Raw genomic sequence first — 24321 nt, forward strand, 5'->3', positions numbered from 1 at the left:
CTGATGAACAGCAAGGCTTTTGGAGATACTTTTATAACCCTTTCCAGCTTTATGAAAGTCAACAATTCTTAATCGTAGGTCTTCTGAGAGCTCTTTTGTGCGAGGCATCATTCACATCAGGCAATGCTTCTTGTGAAAAGCAAACCCAGAACTGGTGTGTGTTTTTTATAGGGCAGCTGTAACCAACACCTCCAATCTCATCTCATTGATTGGACTCCAGTTGGCTGACATCTCACTCCAATTAGCTCTTGGAGATGTCATTAGTCTAGGGCAGTGATGGCGAACCTTTTTGAGCCCGAGTGCCCAAACCGCAATACATGGCAACTTTTTTTCCCTTAAAGTGCCAAAACGGCAATTAAACCTCAATACTGAGGTTTAAGTTTAGAAAAAAAAAACTTACTGTTGTCCGAACTAATTAACAACTTTTGTTTTAAAAGAACACAACAACAGAGAGTTTAATGATACAAATTTTAAATAATGATATAAATAGATTAAATTAAGATTATATTTATTAGTATCTCCAACAAATGCAATACATACCCACAGAGACTGCTGAATATACACACACAAGACTGCTGAATACAGACTGATGAATACACATACAGACAGACTGCTGAATATATACACACACTGCTGAATATATACACACACACACACACAGTCTGCTGAATACACAGACAGACAGACTGCTGAATACATACACACACAGTCCGCTGAATACACACACTGCTGAATACACACACACACACAGAGAGTGCTGAATACACGCACACACACAGACTGCTGAATACACACACATACTGCACTGAGGGGTGTATTGTATGTTTGTGTGTGTGGGGTGCTGTGTGTTTGTGTGTGTGGGGTGCTGTGTGTTTGTGTGTGTGTGGGGTGCTGTGTTTGTGGGGGTGCTGCGTGTGTGTGTGTGTGAGGGTTGCTGCGTGTGTGTGTGTGTGTGTGTGAGGGTTGCTGCGTGTGTGTGTGTGTAAGGGTTGCTGTGTGTGTGTGTGTGTAAGGGTTGCTGTGTGTGTGTGTGAGGGTTGCTGTGTGTGTGTGTGAGGGTTGCTGTGTGTGTGTGGAGGGTTGCTGTGTGTGTGTGGAGGGTTGCTGTGTGTGTGTGGAGGGTTGCTGTGTGTGTGTGTGGAGGGTTGCTGTGTGTGTGTGTGGAGGGTTGCTGTGTGTGTGGAGGGTTGCTGTGTGTGTGTGTGGAGGGTTGCTGTGTGTGTGTGTGTGGAGGGTTGCTGTGTGTGTGTGTGTGAGGGGTGCTGTGGCTGTGTGTGTGTGTGTGAGGGGTGCTGTGTGTGGGGGGGGTAGGGGTGCTGTGCGTGGGGGGTAGGGGTGCTGTGCGTGGGGGTATGGGTGCTGTGGGGGGTAGGGGTACTGTGTGTGCGGGGTGTGGGGGGTAGGGGTGCTGTGTGTGGGGGGGATAGGGGTACTGTGTGTGGGGTTGTAGGGTGTTTAAAAAAAAAGTATGGTAAATCAGTATCCCCTCCCTCCTTCTTACCTTTAATGAAGGAAGCGGACACACAGCCATCCCTGGTGGTCCGGTGGTGGCAAGCACTGCTTCCGGTCGGGAGGACTGGGGGAGGGATCTGTGAAGCAAGCAAGCAATAGTAACGCGTGGCAACGCTCCACACAGCTTGCTAGTGGGAAGACAGGAGAGCTGCTTCATAGATCCCTCCCCCAGTCCTCCCGACCCGGAAGCAGAGTAGGCGCCTGCTGTTTCGAGCAGGCAAGTGCCTACTCTGCAGTGATGGCAAACCTATGGCCACGTGCCCACAGAAAGGGCCCGGCGTGCCACTGGTTCGCCATCACTGGTCTAGGGGTTCACATACTTTTCCCACCTGCACTGTGAATGTTTACATGGTGTGTTCAATAAAAACATGGCAACGTTTCATTCTTTGTGTGTTATTAGTTTAAGCAGACTGTGATTGTCTATTGTTGTGACTTAGATGATCAGATCACATTTTATGACCAATTTGTGCAGAAATCCATATCATTCCAAAGGGTTCACATTATTTTTCTTGCAACTGTAGGTGGATAGCTAGTTTGGATGTGTACACACTGTATAATAATGTCCTTTGCAAATGGGGCCTCAATGCTTCTAAATATTTCTCCACTAATGGCACTTGTGTAAATCAAGACCAGAACCCATTTATTCTTGAACTGTTGGAATTCATTATTATGAATAATTGTTTAATTTATTTTCTCTTTGGGCATTTCTATCTGCAGAATTGGGGCATAGCTATGGAAATGTGCTTTTGTCCCTACTTACTCCAATCTCTTTCTTGCATGGTGAGAGGTGATAAATGTGTTTATGCAATCAATGCAAAAATGTACCATCCACATACTGATGTGGGTAAGAGTCATGGGTGACATACTCTTGTTCTGGACAGGACCAATTATGTGTTTTTGACTAACTGGTCACTACTCTAAATGACAATAACACAGGTCTAGACCTAACCTCTGTAGATGGTGAGGAAAACAAGTTGGTATTATTGAGGAGGATGGTTCTATAACAACTAATCTGTCCCAGAGAACTGAAATGTTTACATGCAGCTCTAAGTCAGCTCTCAGTGGCGTCAGATTTTCTCCATAGAATAGCATTGAATAATGCTTTCCTACGGGGAGGTCTAATGCGCATGCCATTGCTGTCATCTGCGGGGGAGAGGCATGGGCGGAGCCTGACCCAGCGCTAAGGGACATCAGCGCTGGATTCAGGTAAGTGGCTGAAGGGGTTTAACCCCTTAAGCCCCACGGGAGGAGGGGCACGAGGGAGTTGGAGGACGGGACCTATTAACCCTATAGTGCCAGGAAAACTGATTTGTTTATCTGGGGATCCCTTTAACTCTAACAATTTGGAGTCACAGTTATACTATTACTAGTTCAGTATCCAAGTTACAAAATCCTAATATATCCGATCAAATACATAATAATTCTATGATGGATTTGATTGCATATATTATTATATAGATCTTATATTAATTTATATTCTAAATAGTGGAATTTTTTACATTTTTCAATGATTAAACATTTTTATGTTTATTATTTTTTCTCCTACCTTTTAGATTATCGAATAAACTTTATTTTTATTTATTTTTTTGCACTGCGGGTAGTCACAGGCAAGATTATGATGCCTCAACAGACATTTATAATGAAACATAGAAGTACATCGACATGGCATGGAGAAACGTTGCACTATTTTTTGTTTAGGTAAGGTTAAACAAGATGGGTTAGCTTTAGGTAACATTAGTGATGCGATTTCTTAAGGTTAGTAGTTAGTAACATTCAGGCTGATCGTGCATGTCTAAATGCTAGACTGTGGATATCTTGTCAACGAAGAAAAATATAGAGATATACAAGTAGACTAGTATTCATTCTATAATCTTACATTTTTCATGGTGTGATAGCTTATAAGTTAGACTCTTCTCTCATGCAGACAGTTATAGAAGATAACTGCTAAAAAGAATTAAACATAACAGAGATAATGATATGACATTGTTTAGTGTTTCCCACAAAAACCTTTGGTTATTAAAGAGGAGAAGTGATACCACTGGTACTGACTAGAATACACTAGTTAAGCAGAAAGCAGACTTAAGCTGACATATGCTAACATAGGAAACTGCTGCCCCAAATATGACTGAGAACCACGTTAGGGAAGGAGGCCTAGGCTCGAGGGTGTGCGTATCTTATCCTATGCCCACTAAACACGGTGATGGACCTGGCAGATTTTTGTTGCTCCAGTCCCATATGATGGAGTCCCACCAGCTCCAGGCTCTAGCACAGTCCATTGCACTTTGCCCTCCTGTCCAATCGCGTCCTGCGACCCAGACATGGTCTCTGGATCTACCGCCAGTGGCTTGCTTTGCATGCTGTGTCTTTGTACCCCCGTGGTTGAGGGCCGTGCCTTGGAACTTGTACCCTGTTGGACTGAGGCCTAGGTAAGTGAAGGTTCCTGTTGGTATGGAGCTCTTGTGGACGGTGCGCTTTCCGCTTCCTCCCCTTCTGCCTCCCGGCTTTTGGCGTCGAGGTACGGCAATTGTTGATTTTGCAGGCTGGAGCAGTGTGGAGGCCGCAGCCCTCCATGGTCGTTGCTGAGTGTGGACAGGTGCAACATAAATGCGTGTGCGGCATGCTTTGCGAGTCCAGAAATCATGGCATAGTTTGTCGAATCTATCTTCAAAGTTTGTCACCCAGTCCTGGCTCCCTGGGACTGCTTGGCTTGCTGGTATAGTTGGCATGTCTGCCATCTTTATTCGGCCATGAGGTCTCAGGATCAGCAAAGATCAATGTGGGGACTGGGATCTCCCCCGCCGCCGGTCCAAAGTGGAGAGGAGGGGGGGGAGAGGGGGGGGCTAACAGGGCTTTAGTTGGATCACCACAGGGTGTGATCGGCTGCCTCTCCCAGCCGTCGGGCCAGTAGTCCCAGAAGGCCGTGGTTCAGATGGAGGAAGAAACTTGCAGGTATGCTCACCTTTGTCAGCGGTATCAACTGCGCTTCGTTTTGTGTTATTTGTAGTGATTTTAGTGCAGTTTTAGCGTATTTAGGCTTTGTGCTGGCAGGAGCTCGTAGAAAGCACACCTGGGCAGCTTGAGACTCCGCCCCCAACTTGAGGCCCCGCCCCATCGAATAAACTTTTAACAGTTTAACGAATGAACAATTTAATGTTGTGATTATGTCACTCTCTGCTTTCATTGTCTTCAATACTAGAGCTTGTTTAACGTGATGTTTGAAACCAATCCAACCAATCCTATTTTCTCTTACCAGAGGGCAAAACTTCAAAGGTGGTGTACATCGATTCACCTCTTCCCAAGAAGGAGATGAGTATCCGGGAGAAGAGTCAGATGTTTCACGAGGTTTCCTTAGACCTATTCATGACAAAGAAAACAAAAGTTTTATTGGATCTCATGCACTTTGATAAAGAAAGTGAGATCTCCAATGTAAGTATGCTGTGTTTTATGTAGAGCTTAATTGGCATCTAAGATTTACTGTTAAAAACTACACCACCCTACACACACACACACACTCACACTCACACTCACACTCACACTCTCTCTCTCTCTCTCTCTCTCTCTCTCTCTCTCTCTCTCTCTCTCTCTCTCTCTCTCTCTCTCGTTTTAAATATGCATTGTTTACGTGTGTGTGGTGGTTTTTGTTATGTTATTATTTTTTTTTTCTATTTTGTCATGAACAACAGATTTGATTTGAATGTACAAAGTATCAATAGAGGAATATCGGGACACAATGACTATACAGTGTACAAATAAAGCACAAACTGCTATGAATGGGTATTTTAAAAATAAAAAAATGTTTTTTATAGAGAAATAATATTGCAACATAGAAAAGTATAATGTTTAAAGTCATAAAAAAACAAGACTAAACTTGAAAGGAAGTGGTGTTAAGGAGACCTGCACTGCACAAGCAGGCTTTAGAGTCCATTCAAACTTACTAGAGAATTTGCAGTACTTTGGCAAAGTGTCTGATACGTTGTGAAATGAAGAGAGGTAATATTATGAAGCATTGCATTTAATGTAATATGTGATGATTTAATGCCATCTCTCATGCCTCACCATTTTCTGATGGGTTTAGTTGCAGTCAAAAAGCAGAGAGCCCTTTTTAATGAAAGTAGTTTGCTGTTAATTGAGCTGTCACGCACGCGTCATTCTAGCTCTTATTATTTCCTTGATATCATCAGTGGTTTGAAAAATGAGTATTTCATAAATATAGAATCTTTATAAAAATCTCATATTGACTGCGTTAACATTTTACTGAAATTCCAACCCAGTCAAGAGATATACTGAGACAGAGTAGGGACTTCTTTGTCACTGTATATTTCCTCCTGACACTTGTAGACACTTGACGGAGCTACCACTGTCTAGAAGTGTCAATCCCCAGCCGTCACCAGTGATGGCTACAGGGAATTTTATTTTGTCCAAGAATAGGTGGTAGCTGATCAGAAGTACTATATAGATGATTGGGAAGCAGACAGCCTACCCCATTTGAGATGAAATGTAAGATATGATCATTTCACTTCATTTAGTGCTTAATCATTAGCTGTAGATGTATCTGAAACCACCCATTTGCCCTCCACCCACCCCCCAAGCTATACTGCTTCCTCTGCCATAGATTCACTGAGATAGCTGAAATAGCTAGGTGGCAATTTGAGAAATTGATTTTATGCGGAATTGCGGATGGGTGTGACTCTGATATCTATGACAGATTGTTGGCTATATCCAAGCAAGATCAATGTTTGGAATCTGGGTTGAGCTGTGTAGAGGGGAAAAAAACTCTGTACTATGGGTTTAAACCACTAGATGGCTCCTCTGATATACACTAAATATTTACCTTGCTCTCTTTATTAACGTTTATTGTAGCCAATTCATGATTGTTTATATATAATTTGCAATCTATATATATATAATTTTTTTATAAATTCTTTTAGATTTCTTGGTATTTAATGTTTGAGGGTACAGAATAAAGAAAAGACGTTAAGGGTAGTGATCACATCATTAAAGTTGGGTAATAACAAGGTGCAATAAAAACCTTGTACATTTAGTGAAACATTCTGTTTCGGAGGAGACCTAAGGCATTTCAGCGTTGGTATCAATACATTGTTATTCGTAATCTCAGTGTGGTGGCAGAAAGACCTCCTGTTTAACGAGAGAAAAGCCATGGGGAGGTACAGAAGTAGAAGCCACAAGGACTGACTCCTTTACTTTATAATTGCAAGCCCGGGGAGGGGGAGGGCGGGTATGCATGTTTGTTAGTTTGTGAATTTAAGCGCTTTTGTGTCTATGCGCCATCTGAAGGTGAGGAGGTGCAAAGAAGTTGTTGGTGTTCCAAAGCTATGTGTTAGTGTTAGGGGAATATATCCTTGTCAGTGCTAATGAAGTGGCCAGAGAGTACCAGCCCATCTAAGTGGGTTTTATAGAGAGAGGGGTAAGAGAGCTAGTAATCTAGAAAAGAGAGAGAGAGAGAGAGAAAAACAAAACAACAAAACAACAAAAAAAGTACCCTGTAAGGGTTAATTTAGGTGAGGAGTGGAAACCCCGATTTTTATTGTAGTGTAGTGTAGTGTTTTTGTATAAGTGCGGAGAGACTGGCAATCTGTATTTTATGTTTTTATAATGCACTTTTGGCTGTACTAGTTATAAACATTAATTTGTGACTTTTTACGGGTTATACATTGTGTACTGTGTAAATGACAAGTGGCTGTTTTTTTTTTTTGTTTGTTTTTTTAAGTATCTATTATTTTTTTATGTTTTATATGCAATAACAATTTAGATTTACCTTGGTTGGTTGGCGTCCACTCTACAGTTCTTATACATAGGTTTAATAACCCTCAGCAATGTAAGGGTTAATTATGTGTCAGCTGGCCAGCGATTGCTAGTCGGCCGCTACATTAAAAAAGTAAAAAAATAAAAATCAACTCTATGGGGGGTCAGGTCCATATTACCATAAGGGAGATTTAAAACCTCCCTCTGGCACCCCATGCCATGCACCAGGTAGGATCATCTATAATACAAGTTTAAAAGTAGCTCTGTTAAATAATGGGGACAGATCATAGTCCAGCCCCTGTGCCCCCAACCATGGGCTTTGGGTAACAGACTTTAAAATATGCCAGCAGTCGGGGCTATTCAATAAAAGAAAAGGGAAGGCCCATCCTAACCTCCCACACCCATCTGTGGTCTGTGGGTGATAGCCCTAATTATAATATTAAAAGGGATGGGCAAGGGTCCGCTGCCCCACTCATGGACGGAAGATCGGTGCTCCAAATAAATGGACGTGCCATCCCATATTAAAATCGAATAAGCCTACCTACCACCCTCATCAAAACAAAAAATGAGGGGTGGCGGGAGGAGGGGAGAGGGGCAAGTAAAGTAAAACCATGCTTCACATAATTCTGTTTCTAATCAAGACCAAATTAAAATCCATAACTCCTGACACAAAAAATTGGAAATCCCTTTATAAAGGCTTTCCCGCACTGTCTGCTATTATATCGCGTTAGAAAATTCCCCACTCGTGTAACATCAGTATCCAGGTTGGATGGTTTACAAGCTGGGATTGAGGACCCGGCTTGTAATCCATAGAAGGATAAACGGGCTGGACATGGACATGCCACTAGTTGGGAGGGAGGAGTGGACAATGTCAATTTCACACTTTATTTCCTCCCTGATTGTTTAATTATTTAAAACCCATATGTGGTGATTGGAGGGGATACTAGGGTGCCTTACAAGGTCCTCCTCCCTTTAACATTAGGATGTCCTCCCCCCCTCTTTTATAAGCCTCACCTGCTAGCTGTGAGTGAACTTTAACAGGCTCCATCGCTCAGGACGGAGCCTTTCTAGCGATAATGGCTGCCCAGTCTCTAACCTTTTTGTAGGCATGCATGTGGTATGTGGGGGCATATTATAGTAATATGGGGGGCTTTTTGATTGATGTAACTAGCCAGCGACTACAGGATTACTCCTCGCACTGATGAGGGTTTGTAACTACTTGTCTGCTGGCACTGTCAGTGGGCAAATAGTTCAGATTATTTTCTATCCGGGCCAGGGTTTGAAGCATACGGTCTGGGTTGTAGCTGTCTGGCAATATCCGTGCCAGGGTTTTAGCCATCTGGCAATGTTCGGCCCTGCTGAAAATCAGGACCAATCTCAGGTGCGTTGAGTGCGTAAATTGCAAAATCCAGATATTGTTGAACAGCGTGAGCAGTATCCACATTTTGCATTCCAAAATGGCAAAAGCCCAATGGTTTTGCCTCATTTAGTACAGGGCTGAACTACATATTTTAACCACAGAGCTTAATGAGATATGCACACCGCTTCTTTTTTTTTTTTTTTTTTTTTTTTTTTTTGACAATCTTTATTTTTATTTTGTTTTGGATAGCATAGCAAGAGGTATTACAACCATAGCAAGTAAAAACATGACATGAGTACAGTTCACCAAACTTGTAACGGGTGTACATCAGAAAGTCCAGGGTAGGAAGATTTAGTTAATGGGAGACTTCATAAGATATTACATGTGCCATATACGCACTGCTGCTTATACATAACTTGTTAACCCCTAGTACAGTCAAGGTGGTAGGGCTTTCGTGGAGCTTTCGCCGGAGTCCCCTGCGAGATATTCCAGGCTATTAGGGTGTCTGCGCAATGTTAGTGATACAAAGTTATAACAAGCAAGAACAGAACATGAGTACACTTCACCAGTCTTAGAACAGGAGTATGTCGGAAATTCCAAGGGTAGGAAGTTTTAGTTAATAGGGGACAGCATAAGATATTGAGTGCGCGATATATTCACGGCTGTTTATACATAGCTTGCTAACCCCTAGTACAGTCAAGATGGTTGGGTTTTTGTAGAGCTCTTGCCGGAATTCCCTGCGAAGTATTTCAGGCTATCTGGGTTTCTATGCAAGGTTTATGATACAATGTTATACCGTTATGAAGCCGCATGCGGCTCTCAGCCTATTCCACTTTGATTCGGTGTCACAATTCACACCAGTAGTTCCCCCCAGTATCATGTGGGACTATCCGTGTATCTGTAGTCAATCTACGTGCCCGCTTCACAGTGACATGGGGCCATCATGAAGATGGGCGTCAGAGGGGTATCCTTATCCGGTCCATGGGGGCTGAAACATGACAGTAAGTGGTAGTAAGTCAAGTCGGTGGGGGTGAGGGTGTCTACACATTGACGTGTCTGTGAGTCCGTCCCTCGGGACGGTCGAGAGCGCTTATAGTTCGTACCAAGTATGGTACAATATGGTGCGGCGGTCAAGGGGGTAGTCTCTACGGGGGAGTTAAGGAGTCTGACTGTCGGGGCTAAGGGGATGGGAGGAGGGAGAGAGGGAGGGTGAGGGTAGGGAGGGTCGGGATGCCTGTCTCCCGCTCCCCGCACCGGCGGCCGATAAATGCCACAGCCATGGCGTCCAGACTTGAGTACATTTTTCTTGTCTCTCCTGTAGGGCCGCCGTAAGGGACTCCATCGTATATATATCCCCCACCCTGTCCATCCACTGCCGGAGTGTAGGTGCATCCCGCTGCTTCCACATTGTGGGGATCAGTGATGTGGCTGCCGTTAGCAAGTGTTTTATCAGGGATTTTTTATAGGCAGCAAGCGTCATGTCTGTGTGGTGAAGGAGCATGGAGAGGGGTTGGAGCGGTAGTGTAATATCCGTGATCTGTTGAATGGAATCCCTGACCGCTGACCAAAAGGGTATAATCTCGGGGCAGCTCCACCAAATGTGCAGGTAGGAGCCGTCTGAGGCTCCGCACCTCCAACAGTCTCCGGGAATCTCTGCGTCCATGCGGTGCAGAGTGTCCGGTGTCCTGTACCAGTGCGTAAGGATCTTAAAGTTCGTCTCTTGGAATTTGGAGCTGATGGAGCACTTATGTGACAGTATGAAAATCTTTTCCCACTCCTGGTCAGTGAGTGTGGTCCCCGTATCCCTTTCCCACCTGGTGACATATCTCGGGTGTGACTGGTGTTCGCTAGCTAGAAGAGTGGCGTAGAGCCTAGATACCCCCTTAACTGGGTGTGACCTGGCTGAGCAGAGAGTTTCAAATTGTGTGAGGGCTCTGTGTAGGCATTGTTTGACTGGGAAAGTCTTGTAATATGCTCGAATTTGCATGTAATGGAAGGTGTCTAGTCCCGTGGGTACCTTGTCCCCTAAAATGTCAGCCAAGGGTTTAAGTCTGGTCCCTAGTGTGAGATGCTGAAAGCTGAGCCAGTCGGTGTCGGTGTATGTGCTAAGGTCTGCGGGCGTTAGTCCCCCACCTACTCCCGGGTTGTGCGTTATGGGCGTGTGAGGACTGTCCGTGGTCGTAAGTTGGTGTGAGTATCGCAATGTGCACCAGATTTGCAGTGTGGCGTCAATCAGGGGGTTGCCAGTTCGCAAGGCTCCCAGAGTTAGGGTGCTTAACCATAGGCGTGAGGGAAGAACGCCACCCGTCTGCTCGAGTTCCATGGGGACCCACAGCTTGGTGGTTGGGCGGGCATGCCAGTCCACTAGCCTGAGTAGATGGGCTGCTTGATAGTATCTTAGGAATGACGGGAGCCCTGCGCCTCCTCTCGTTTTTGGGCGTTCTAATATAGCCTTGCTGACCCTACTCTTTCTCCCGTTCCAAACAAATTCTCTCACCGCCGCTGAGATCGTTTGAAAAAAGGATCTTGGCAGCGAAACGGGGATTGCTTGGAACAAAAATAGCAGGCGGGGCAGCACATTCATTTTAATCACGTTGATCCGGCCGAACCAAGAGACATAAAGGCCCCTCCAGCGGCGGAGGTCGTTCAGTAAAGCCGTAAGGATGGGGAGGAAGTTTAACTGGTACAATAGGGTCAAATCAGTAGGTAGCCAGATCCCTAGGTATTTGAGCTTGTCGGGACACCATGAAAAGCGGAATTGTGCGTGCAGGTGAGCGATCCCCGCCGCTGGGAGTGAGATTGGCAGGGCCTCCGATTTAGTCATGTTTAGCTTGAGATTGGAGATGCCCCCAAACTCCCTGAAGGCCCGAAGCAAGTTGGGGAATGACACTATGGGGTTGTCTATGAAAAACAGCATGTCGTCGGCGTATGCCGCCACCTTATGCTCCACTCGATGCATGCTGTACCCCGTAATACCCCCGTCCCGTCTGACCGCCTCCAGGAAGGGCTCCAGGGTGAGGGCGAACAGGAGGGGGGACAGGGGACAGCCTTGCCTGGTGCCGTTGCGTATGTTGAATGGGGCCGAGAGCGCTCCGTTAATCCGGATTCGAGCCGTGGGGTTAGTGTACAAAGCTAAGACCCATGCGCGGATATTGGGCCCGAACTGCATATGGCGCAGGGTGGCTTCCAGGTACTTCCAATCCACCCGGTCAAAGGCCTTCTCTGCGTCCGTGGAGACCAGCACCAAATTTTTGCCAGTCGACCGGGCGGAGTGGATCAGATTGAGGGCTCGGATGGTATTGTCCCGCGCCTCCCTACCGGGGACAAAGCCCACCTGGTCCGGGTGTATCAGCGCGGGGAGTATGCGGGAGAGTCTCAGGGCCATGGTCTTGGCAAATAATTTTAGATCCGCGTTGAGTAGCGATATCGGTCTATAACTCCCGCAGTCAGAGGGGTCCTTACCGTCCTTGGGTATTACCGTCACCGTCGCGTGTAATGTGTCAACAGGGAACCTGCCACCATCTATCAGGGAGTTGAGACCCTGTAGCAAATGAGGCAGCAGTATATTTTTGAATTTGCGTAGGTACGAGGTCGGTAGGCCATCAGGGCCTGGCGCTTTGTTGGACTTAGATTGTTTAAGGGCTGCGGCTAGTTCCTCCTCAGTTATCGGGCGGTCCAAGTCCTCGGCTACATCCGCCGGGACCTTGCACCCCACGTACTCAGAGAGGAACGTCTCTATCCTATGTTGATGTAGGGAGGTGTCCGCGCGGTGTGAGGATGCGTCGATATTGTACAGATCTGCGTAAAAATGCCTAAATGCTTGTAGGATGTCCGGGGGTGCCCGTTTCACCGTCCCATCCCTGCCCCTTATCTGGTGCACATGCTGCTGTCTATGCCTCTGTGTCAGGGTGCGGGCCAACATTTTCCCGCATTTGTTGGAGAATTCGTAAAAGTGTCTATTAGACTTCCGTATTGTATGTAACAGATTCTGTGAGAGCAAGTCCCTGAGTTGTCTACGTTGGTCGGTGAGAAGGCGGTAGGCATCGTCCGTGTGGTCTTGTTTGTGTTGCGTCTCCAAGTCCGCTATTGTTCGTGTCAGTGTCTGTATCCGTGTGGCATGGTCTTTCTTGCGTTGGGTGCAAAGTTTGATAAGCTGTCCCCTTATCACACATTTATGTGCTTCCCACACCGTGAGAGGGGCCACGTCGGTGTCGTCGTTGTCAGTAAAATAATGTGTCAAGGTCTGTGCTATTTGAGTGGTGAAGGTAGTGTCTCCCAGTACACTTTCATTGAGTTTCCAACAGCGTTCCCTGGGTTTGAAGAGTGGGGATTTAAGTGTGATGAGAACTGGGGCATGGTCCGAGTCTCGTTGTATTCCGATGTCGGATGCGAGGAGGAAGGGGAGGTATTCTTGGGCAAGGAAGACATAGTCTATCCGGCTATATCTATTGTGTACTGCGGAGTAGCATGTGTAATCTTTAGCGTCGGGATGCGCCACCCTCCAACAGTCGACTAGGCCCGATCTACCCAGAGCTTGTTTGGCTTGCCTTAAGCAGTGTGCGGGAATGGTGCTGGTGCCCACGGACGTATCCATCCGGGGGTCCAGCGGAATATTAAGATCGCCGGCTAGTATCAGGGTTCCCTCTCGGAACCTCTCCAGTTGTGCCAATGTTTTCATCAGAAATCGATGCTGTCCCTTATTGGGGCAATAGATCGTGGCGAATGTGTACCTATGTGCTGCAATTGCCCCCTTCACAAATAAAAACCTCCCCTGGGGGTCAGCTTGTGAGGTAGTGTCCTCAATCGGGACATTATTAGCGAAAACAATGGCCACGCCTGCGCGTTTGGAGTCTGGGTTGTTAGCGTAAAATCCCAGCGGGTACCGTCTATCCCGTATCTGGGGGGCCTCGTTGCCTTTAAGGTGCGTTTCCTGCAGAAACGCTATCGAGGCCCTATGTGACCACAAAGTTCTCAGTAATTGTCGCCGTTTTTCGGGGGCATTAAGACCTCGAATATTATGTGAGAACAGTGTCAGGGAGGCGGGGGTGAAAGTGGTCGCCATGGCTGTTCGGGGCGGGGTGGGGAGAAGGAAGGGAGTAGGGGAGGGAAAGGTAGGGGTACTGTCCCTGTCCGTGGGTTCGGGCCCGTCTAGGGCTACGGGGGGTTAAGCAACTAAGACCCTAGGTCGTGTAAGGGTGACCTGATCTACAGGTGGGTCGGTTGCAGGGGGGTGAGAAAGTCCGGTAGGATAAGTTCGTTCAGAGAGAGCGGTGTCCGCTCTCCCTCGACCCACGTTGTGGGGCGTATGTCTCGGCTATTAGTCGTCGGGGGAGTGTGAAGCACGTGGCGGAGCGCCAGGGCCAACCCGGGAACCGGGCAGGGGGTGTGGTACCGTCCTGGTGGGGAGTCTGGGTACCTGTTGTGAAAGCGGTGTCACCTCGCGTCATCAGCATACCCCGAAAACCCTATGCAGGTTGCTTACATCAAGGTTATCTATAACGTAATAAAACTACAAGGAACCAAACATAACTGTTGGAATACATCATAACTGTCGACAGCCATTAACCGCTAAGGGCCCTGTGAGTCGGGGGGGAGCGACCCCGGGGCCGCACCCCAAACCGCCCGCCACGGCGTGGTAGGGAGACCACATACAGTTTAATTGTGGGGAAAGCACGTGGTGCGAGCGGTTCAGCGCGGCCCCCGGGCCGCACCAGCCGTAATAAACACAAGACCAATCCAGGTTGTCGTTCCGTACCGCCAGACTGCAGGCGCCGGCCTAGCGGCCTACCGCCCGCCGTGGGGCGGCACGAGCTACTAAGTCGGATAAGGCGACACATCATGGTACAGTACCAGCCCCCGCCCTCCAACAATATACATAAATTGCCCAAGTACATTTACAGCAAGACTCTTCTGCCCCGTGGATGCCCCTTTGCCAAATATGTGCCACTAGTTCAGGCTGGCCGGCCTCCGTAGGCAGCGCATAGGGGTGGTTCTCAAACTGGTCCTGCAACTGCTGCCATAGGGTAAATTGGCCGCTCCCCAGGCGGAGTAGTATTATCAGTCGGGCTGGGCCGGCCCGCATAGGGTGTCAGGGTGTATGGAGTCCCAAATGTCCCGAAAAACAAGAAGGTGATGGCATTTACCCATACCCCACCCAAATTCGGCAAGGGCCTAAATGTGGCTTTGGGGAAACCGCCACTGTTCACATCGCAACAAGTGTGTAGGGAGGCCCTGCCGGCGGTTAGTCCCGGTTCCCACCCATGTTACAAGCTAAGTGTGCAAGTGTAAAAATAGTCAAGTCAACTTATCTGTTAGCGAAGTCGCCTGGGGAGGCCTCCTCAGGCCGGTTCCTGCTGCCACGGGACCAAGACGACAATATGTTTATCCAGGGACCGAGTGTTATTCTTCGGGGCCTTCCGGGCCCCCCCAGCGGGCGGGTTGCGCATCTCTCCTAGGTTGGTTACGGAGGGCCTCAGGGACCTCGGGGTGAGCTGGTCGCGGTGGAGGCTGGTCCAGGATCCAGTTGCGGACCGTGACTGGCGGTAGATCGAGGGCCCTCAGAAAGCCGGGTATATCGTTAGGCCAACGTAGGGAGCACCACGTGTTGCCCTTCTTAGCCTGCAGGCTAAAGGGGAAGCCCCACTTGTATGGGATGCGCTTTTCCTGTAGGATGCCTGTCAAGGGTCGTAGGGCTCTTCGTGCATCTAAAGTGAGGGCAGAGAGGTCTTGGTATAAGGAAATCGGGGCGTCCAGATAGGTGACTGTCTGTGTGCGGGCTGCCCTCATAATGGCTTCTTTGAGCTGAAAGGAGAGGAGGCAGCAGATCACATCTCGGGGCAGGCCATCCCTTCTCGGGGGCCGCAGGGCCCTGTGTGCACGTTCAATGTGGTAGTCATCTTGAGCACCGTCGCCCAGTATACGGGTGAAAAGCTGTGCGAGGGCAGTACCCAGGTCCTCAGATTCAGCCTCGGGCATGCCCCTGATCCTGATATTATTCCGCCTGCCCCTGTTGTCCAGATCCTCCACCTGTCTGCGGAGGTCTAGGAGTACTGAGCCCTGCCTGGCCGTGGCATGGTCAGCTGCCTGGGAGTGTTGAATCGCCTGCAAGTTTTCATGCTCTAGCTCTGTGACACGCTCTTCCAAGGCCGAGAGGTCCCTGCGCACCTCCAGAATCTCCTCACGGATCGCCGCCCTCAGTTCCGCTACCATGGCAGTCTTATCTTGCTTGGTGAGCATATTAGCAGATATGGCTGTCAGTTCCGCCGTGATTTGTGTCAAAGTTTCCCCTCTGGCTGGGCTTGGCTCCGAGCCCGCTCCGCTCTCAGTACTAGGGGATGCAGCCGCCATTTTGTCTGCCTGCCTCGTGGCACGGTAAGCGTCTGGCGTGGAGAGAAAATCATCCATCGGGCCGGCCTGTTTTCTCGATGGGCTAGTGCCCGATGGTCCAGGGGTGCCCTGGCGCTTAGTTCTCCCCATTTCGCCTGCGTGGTTCTGCTAATAATAGGGGCTATGTGGGTCGAGTTCGCGGAGCTCCGAAAAACACGTCTCACTCCATGCACCGGCAAGCCACGCCCCCCCATGCACACCGCTTCTATTGAACACCATCGGAGTGTCAGCATTGGGTTATGTGGCTCAGCAAAAACTACAGTTTTGAGGGGGGGAAAAAAAAAACCAACCCATTTGTCTGTATATGCTTGATTTTGCACAGTGGTGTTCAGTAGCTATTCTGAGATCAGTGTAGGATAAAATCTCACTGCTAAAACAGATTGGATTTTTCATTTTTCTCCATCTAACCTCACTATGTTGTGCTTTGCTAATTCTCTATAATGGGTTGGTTGAAGTTTTCTTCTCAGCCCTATTCAGGTTAGGTGACCGAAGACGTAGTTACCGTGTCACCGACCTGGAATAATCGAGCATTGAGTACAATAAAGGCAGTGGGACTTGGTAGAAGAGGCTGGGATGTTGGCGTTTTTAGGAAGAGTCTGTACTGCCTGTGTTTAAGGGATAAAGGAAAACATTCAAGAAAAATGTGTTTCAGGAAAAATTACTGTTGGAAATGATTAGGTGTGGTTTGTTGGAATTGGCACAGACTAGTTCTGGATTATTCTTTTGTAGTCGTGGATGGCAAATGATAATCTGAGTAAATTCTACATTAAAATTGTGCTGCCTGTGTGTGTTTAGCTGCCTCCTAGCTACTGATGGACACCAACCACTGTAGTAAGTACAGGGTGGGCCAAAATTCAGAGTTGGATTTGACACGGAAAACTTATTTTTAAGTAGTTTTGTTTTTGTTTTTATGTATTTATTACTGGTATTTATAAAGCACCAACAGATTCCGCAGCGCTGTACAATTGGTGGAGAACATACAATATATACAGACAAATACAAGAGGCAAGAGAGCCCTGCCTGTAAGCTGATATTTAGCCAATGAACTTACAAGCAAAAGGATACCGTGGGGATTTGACACAAAAGGTAGCAGGGGGAATGTAGAGGTGATGGCTAAAAGAGAGAAGCAGGTATTGGTAAATTGTAAAGGGAATGAAGCGGTAATTGAGTGAGAATCTCAAACAGCTGGAGGGGCATATTATATATTTAGGGGTAACTTGGGTGGGTGGGAAGTGGTGAGGAAAAAAATAAATAAAATGCAGAGCATCACAATCGCTGTTCCTATCAGTAAGTATGAGTGTGATATGAGGCCTGAAGAACAGAGATGGAGGTATTTACAGCCAGGAGGAGCATAGGGGAGGGAAGAGGAGGGAAGGGGTAGAGTAGCAATGTGTTGAAATGTTTTGCAACCAAATTATATCACCCAAAATATTAATAACTGTGTACATGAAATATTGGTCAGAAACATTAAATGACAATGATTAAAAACTGCATTCACAGAAATTTACAGTGGCAAACTACAGCTATAACTGGTAACCATTCTATAGTAACATAGTATCAATGTAAGAATAAATGAGGTGAAATTTCTTCCAAGCTACAGTCAGTACCTTGGCGTTGTGGGATCTGAGCAGCTCAAGGAGAATATCCGTGTAGAAATTAGAGCGCTAGAGCCTCAAACATTAACTCAATTTATAAACAGTGCAGTCGAAAGAGCCCAACTTTGCGAGGTGGCAAATGGAGCTCATTTAAAATATGGCATCTTCCGTACCTAGTCAAACAAATCTCTGTATGCTAAGCTTTCACTGTATGCAATATCATTAAAATGGGTTCATTAATAAAAAGTTATTGTCTACTCAAGCCCTACTCGAAATTTTGGCCCACCCTATATATAGGAAGAATAAGAGGACCAATATATCTGTATATGGAGGCCATGAGACACTGATACGGATGACGGGAGATGTAGGGAAGGAATGGGATCGCAGATTAACATAGAACTAAATAGCTGTATGTATTAGTTTTACATTCAGTGCTTGCAGGGCCAAGGGTGAATTTATACTTGCCATGGCTAAATATTCACTCTCAAATGGCTTGTGTTGAGTGGAAACTAAGAGTCCTGTTCTCCTTTCTGATACTTTTTTTTTTCTGATGTAATCAAATTCAGTTCTGGCCTTTATTTGAACTGAAACCATCTATTCACACTATTTATTTGGTAGCACACCTTTTGCAGTTTTCCAGTTCCATAATATCCTGACTTTAACGGCTGCTGACTGACATTCTACATTATTGCCAGTCATGTTTATTATTTGTCACATCATTCTCAGTTACGGATACCACGTTGTCCCATACTTCAGTGCTTGTCAAAAGCAAATTAGATACAGAAAAAAAAACATATATATATTCTAGTTGGAGCCATTATAGCAGGCATAGGCAACCTTCGGCGCTCCTGATGTTTTGGACTATACCTCCCATGATGCTTTGCCAGTATTATTACTGTAAAAGCATTATGGGGGGTGTAGTCCGCAACATCTGGAGTGCCAAAGGTTGCCTACGCCTGCTCTATAGATTGAGACCTGGAGAAAACGTTCTTCCTTAAGTTGATCTAATGCAGGCATAGGCAACCTTCGGCACTGCAGATGTTTTGGACTACACCTCCCATGATGCTTTGCCAGCATTATGTGTGTAAGAGCATTATGGGGATGTAGTCCACAACATCTTGAGAGCCGAAGGTTGCCTATCCCTGAATGGTTCCTAAATCCCAATCAATGTTTGTGTTTCATTTCCCAGGGTCTTGCGTACCCATGTAATATTTTTTTTGTCCCTTCCTATTTAATTTTTTTTTCCCTTTTTTCACTAAAGTGTGAATGTTGAGAATTGTCAAGTCAAGAAAAATTAAGTTGAATAGAAAGTGAATTTAAAATTGCAGGCCAAAATAACCAATTTAGAAAAATTAAGAAAGTCAGCTCTTTCATGACCCAATATTTGAAATAAATTATATTTGAATTCCTAAAGAATCCCGTGTAGGTAGTTGTGCAATTTTTATTTATTTATTTTTCTGCATGTTTTTAGATGGGATTTCCTCCCATACACAAGATGGTTTACGTCCAGTTACTCAAAACCGCAGCTGATTTGGCAGTTGTTACTATTTCTGCTACTCTTTTTTACCAACTTCAGAACATTAAACTGCTACGATGACACTGCTGGATACAGAAGCAGTGACGCCAAGTATGGTGCATTAACCACTAGGCTATCTCACTAGCTTAACATGAATAGCACTGGACAATAGCACAAGTAAAAAAGAAAAGAAAAATATTGTAAAAGAATGTAAAAAACGACTTTATCGTTGCAGTCAGATTGCGAAAGGATCAATCATTTTTAGGTTCCTTTTTCAATAGGGAGAATAAATCATGCTACTGCCAGACTTGCTTATTTCCTCAGCTTCTACCTTTTTTAAAACATTTTTTTTATTATTTTATTACCTTATATAGATATAAAACTGATCACTGTGAAGTAGTTTTTTCAACTGTTTATAGGAATGCTCTTTTTGTTGGCTTTTGCTCATTGGCTCTTTTTTTTTTTTTTTCTCTTTTCCACCTTGTCTGTCTTGTTTCCTCCCCTCATTTCTGTACCCACTCTCCTTCTCCGACCATAACATTTTAGACTTGCAACGAGGACAGTTTTTCCAGAACGCAGAATACAAGTGTCAACATGGAATTGGATTTTGAAAATGATGTGACTGAGCTGGAAACCTTTGGAACCAATAATATTTCTAACAGAGCATCTCAGCCTGCATCTCAGCCTGCATCTCAACCTGTGGAATCTGAGCCTACTCCTAAACCTATCTCAATCTCTCTAGAGAAGTCCCTCATGAACAAATTAATGATGGAGAAACAAATTCTCCAAAGTACCAATCAAGAAAATAAAGATGATAAAGAGAGAGTAATTCCCGAGAAAAAAACTAACTCTGCTATTAATTTCCTCTGGTCAGATTCAGATGATACATCTTCTTTTAAAGGATTTGAGTCAGATGAGCTCAAGGACTCCAAGGCAAAGAGGGAGAGGGATGGAGAAGATTCATGCTCGGATGAGGGGAGCACAGAAGAGCAGACCTTTCATTCAAAATCTGATATCTCTTTGGAAACTGAAGAGCAATCCTACACAAAGGGCCAGATCTGCAGTGACTCTGAAGATGAGCAACTGGTCATTGATGTTGGTGATGAAAATAAAATGGATTGTAGCAAAACGCTTAACTCTTATTCAGAGAAAAGTGTTCTGACATCTCCACCCCACTCTCACGTGCAAGAATCCCAGAAGCTCCCCAAGCAATCTGCCAGGAGACTTTCCAAAGAGTTTGATCCTGTGGGTCAAATACTGAAGATGCAGACCCAGCTCCTTAAACCAGGGGCAAAAAAGATGCAAGAACTCAATGCACTAAACCAAGAGAGAAGTGGGCAGTTGCCTGTGGCATTGCCCGTCATCAACTCTGTGGCAGAACCAGTTGAAGACACTCCCAAGAAGACATTGCATGTTTCACCAGATCGAAAGCGTAAGTGCCATCACCAAGCCTGGTTGGGCTACTGTGTGTTAAAACCCACTCGATTTGACAGCAAATTTGATACATGCTCCTCATTTTAGTTTTGCTTCTACATAATATATTTAACAAAAACATAAAAGCCTATATTTTACAATTGGCTAATATGTGAACAATTCTTCCAAGTGAACTAATATTTACGAGTCTTGCGTTTAATTTGTTGCTTTAGAATGACCTCGGGATCTGCTAACACCTACTCTATATCATTTTGCTCTAGCCTTACTTCCCACTGATCTGCTAACGTCCAAAGACGATCCGACTGAGTACACATGTCAGCCAGATGATAATTGTACGTACAAATTGTTCAGCCTTGATGACATGCTTTTGCTTATTCGGAGTAGAATTCACAGAGCCTCTAATAGAGTACGGACTCAAGCCAAAGCCATCCGAAAGGTAGGGTTTTCCCTCTACAATGATAAATGTTTTAAAGACTAGACTTGAACAAGTATATATTAAAATGTTCTCTGCAGAATCAAGTGTCCACCAAACAGACTGTGATTAGAAGAGCATTGAGGTCGAATTATTGTATGTATAAATAATGCAACCTTGTTTTCTTGCCTACATCACAGCAGGCAAGAGTTTAATTCCTAGCTCAATAAATCCATGGCACCATGTTGAAACACAAAAGTGAGACTTTCCAGAGAGATTTTGTGTTGCGTGTGTATTTGTGAGAGTGATTGTCTACTTCTGACTGTGGCTAGTTTGGTATGTCCATGTGATCATGGATAATGCGATACATTGTGTTTGATTAATTAGATATATGTGAGAGTGTCTTAAGGCATCTATTTATTCTTCTCATTCATTTGTCATCTTGGAAATATTAATTTGCAGTTGACACTTTAGAACGCCTGTGATATAGCGCCATATTCTATAAATATTAATGAGATGCCCTAAATTTTGGTGCTCAGGAAACGCCCAAACACAAACACACACCCTTCTGTCATCTTTTTATGCAATACTAAATTGATAAAATAGGCATGGGGGGAACGTTGCTTATCTATACAGCTTCTCATGAAGGAAGAAGTGGCTCAGAATTCTCAAAAAAATCCCTGTCTTCCCCTTCTTTTTTGGGAAGAAGCGTGTATTGCTCACAAACCCCTTCACAGATGAGTTTTTGGGGATACCGCTATATGACACCACTGTATACTTATGCATCGCCACTCATGTTGTGTTTTTTGTTTTTTTTAACACCATAAAGAGCTGCAAAAGAGCATGCTATAGGTATTTGATTCTACATACAGCCATGGGCAGTCCTAAAACACTCATTAGGTAACCACACTATCCTTGAGAGAAGGCTAGATTACTGGACACTAGATGTATTTTTTTTTTTTGAAAGGTAAAGGTCAGGAAAGATTCCTGTATAATTTAGGTGCGTGTACTGGACACGGTTTTTCCCAGTCCAGTACCAGTCCTGGCACTATTAATGAGTCCCTTGCTCTAAGGATGTTTAGCACATGGATATTCCTAGCTCGTTATTTAATATAAATCTCTGTCATGGGGATGGAGTGGGTAACTGCCAGCTGCTCTTCTTTTTATATATTGCCCTCTCACCCATGCACATGTGTTCAGAGAAGGACAGGGAGCGAGCAAGTCTATCCTTGTGATTGGAGGATATGATGGGGCATTGTAGGTTCCATGGTGTCCTGGTAACATAGTAATAGTTTATTGGAAACCGATAATTTTCCAGATGTGGGCTAACACACATGCGCGCACACACACACATTTACTTTTCTGTTTATATTTACCTAATTATTAACTAATTACATTTATTTTTAGTAGCCTAACCTACGTATCCTACGTCTTAGTGCTTGTGATTAAAACTCTGTCTTGTTTCAGCACCTCCCTATCCTTATCTTGGCAAAGATGGACTATCAGTACTGTTACGGTGTCGAGAGACTGACAGAGAGTGAGGTTTGTCGTCTGTGGACTGAGAGCGTCCTGAACTCGGGGAGCTTGCTTTACGTTGGTGAGTGACCCATTCGTGACCTTGTAATCTCATTATGCCATAGAAGATGTGGTGAATTGGTTTGTAACATCTGAGGGAGGGGGTGTGGGGTGTGTGGAGCTGGGAGGAGGGTGTGCTGCAGGTAGCAAATGTATTATTAAAATCTTTATTTTCCCTCCCTTCTTCTTACCTTTGGTGAAGGAGGGGGAGACTCAGCCAGCCCTGGTGGTTAGGTAGTGGTAAGTATGTAGGACGGGTTCTGGCTGCAGCTCTCCTGTCCTCCCACACGCAGAATGCTTTGGCACATTGCCATGGTAACGCACAGCAACGCTCCACACAGCCTGCTCGTGGGAGGACAGGAGAGCTGCTTCCCAAATCCCTCCCCCTGCTTCCTGGTCCTCCCGACACAAAAGCAGAGTAGGCGCCTGCCGTTTTGTACTTAGTACCCCTTATTAGATATTTCTCTTTTTTGTTCTTTTCCTGATAGTTGATATACTGGATGGCTGAGCATACTGGGAGTAATATACAATAGAGTGAGCATTAGAATAAAACACCCTCAAAGGTGTTTTTCCAGGAAACTTGGGGATTAATAGCAGTATTCAGTAATCACTTGAGTAATTGTATGGAAGCCACCCTCTTTTCTTTTCTCTTTTTTACTTCCCTTCTATTTATATCGAAAGAGGGAAGGTTCCCTGCTAATATCCTTATTATAGGTGTGAACTAAGGCATTTGTTTTTGGTTTCTCCCCAAGGGATAAGAGAAAAAATTATAGAAGCACTGATTTACCGGCACTGATACTGCATATACTACTACCCTGTTGTAGCAACTCCTGTCACATCACCTAATTACTACTCATGTTGCTGCTCTGTCTTTGCATATAGCCACAGGAGGATACAGCCTATATTTACCGTTTAGTGGATCTACCCCTATCCTATATATATCTCTCCCTATTATTTGATCTTGGCAGCCTAATAAGTTGTAAACCAACCATGTATATTTCTTTATCGCTGTCTGTGTCCATTTGATGGGGAAAGAGTAGGCAGAGGCTTTCTATTATATTTTTGTTTGCCACCCAACGATAGATTACATTGTATCCTATTGTATAGAATCAAATAAAGTTATTAGTTTTTTGGATACATGTGACAGTATCTTGAACTGCGGGGCATCAGACCTCCTATACAGTAGAAAACTTGGAGGGAAGCTTTTTTTAACTGTCAAGTATTGATTTCATTTTGGTTCTTTTGATGCACATATATCAGTATTAAAGGGACACTATAGTCACCTGAACAACTTTAGCTTAATGAAGCAGTTTTGGTGTATAGAACCTGCCCCTGCAGCCTCACTGCTCAATCCTCTGCCATTTAGGAGTTAAATCCCTTTGTTTATGAACCCTAGTCACACCCCCCTGCATGTGACTTGCACAGCCTTCCCTAAACACTTCCTGTAAAGAGAGCCCTATTTAGGCTTTCTTTATTGCAAGTTCTGTTTAATTAAGATTTTCTTATCCCCTGCTATGTTAATAGCTTGCTAGACCCTGCAAGAGCCTCCTGTATGTGATTAAAGTTCAATTTAGAGATTGAGATACAATTATTTAAGGTAAATTACATCTGTTTGAAAGTGAAACCAGTATTTTTTTTCATGCAAGCTCTGTCAATCATAGCCAGGTGAGGTGTGGCTAGGGCTGCATAAACAGAAACAAAGTGATTTAACGCCTAAATGACAGTGAATTGAGCAGTGAAATTGCAGGGGAATGATCTATACACTAAA

General features: G+C 45.1%; 1 protein-coding gene across 1 annotated transcript in view; it reads left to right on the forward strand.

Annotated features, from left to right (window-relative positions):
* The window catches only part of ICE2 (interactor of little elongation complex ELL subunit 2), a 99170-nt gene that overhangs the window by 22592 nt on the left and 52257 nt on the right, over positions 1-24321 (forward strand). Inside the window, exons 8-11 of the mRNA XM_063449315.1 lie at positions 4766-4938; positions 19679-20564; positions 20827-21002; positions 22446-22575. Of these exons, the coding sequence (XP_063305385.1) occupies positions 4766-4938; positions 19679-20564; positions 20827-21002; positions 22446-22575 (1365 nt within the window). The remainder of the gene's footprint in view (positions 1-4765; positions 4939-19678; positions 20565-20826; positions 21003-22445; positions 22576-24321) is intronic.

This window comes from Pelobates fuscus, chromosome 3 (assembly GCF_036172605.1).
Source record: "Pelobates fuscus isolate aPelFus1 chromosome 3, aPelFus1.pri, whole genome shotgun sequence".
NCBI lineage: Eukaryota > Metazoa > Chordata > Amphibia > Anura > Pelobatidae > Pelobates > Pelobates fuscus.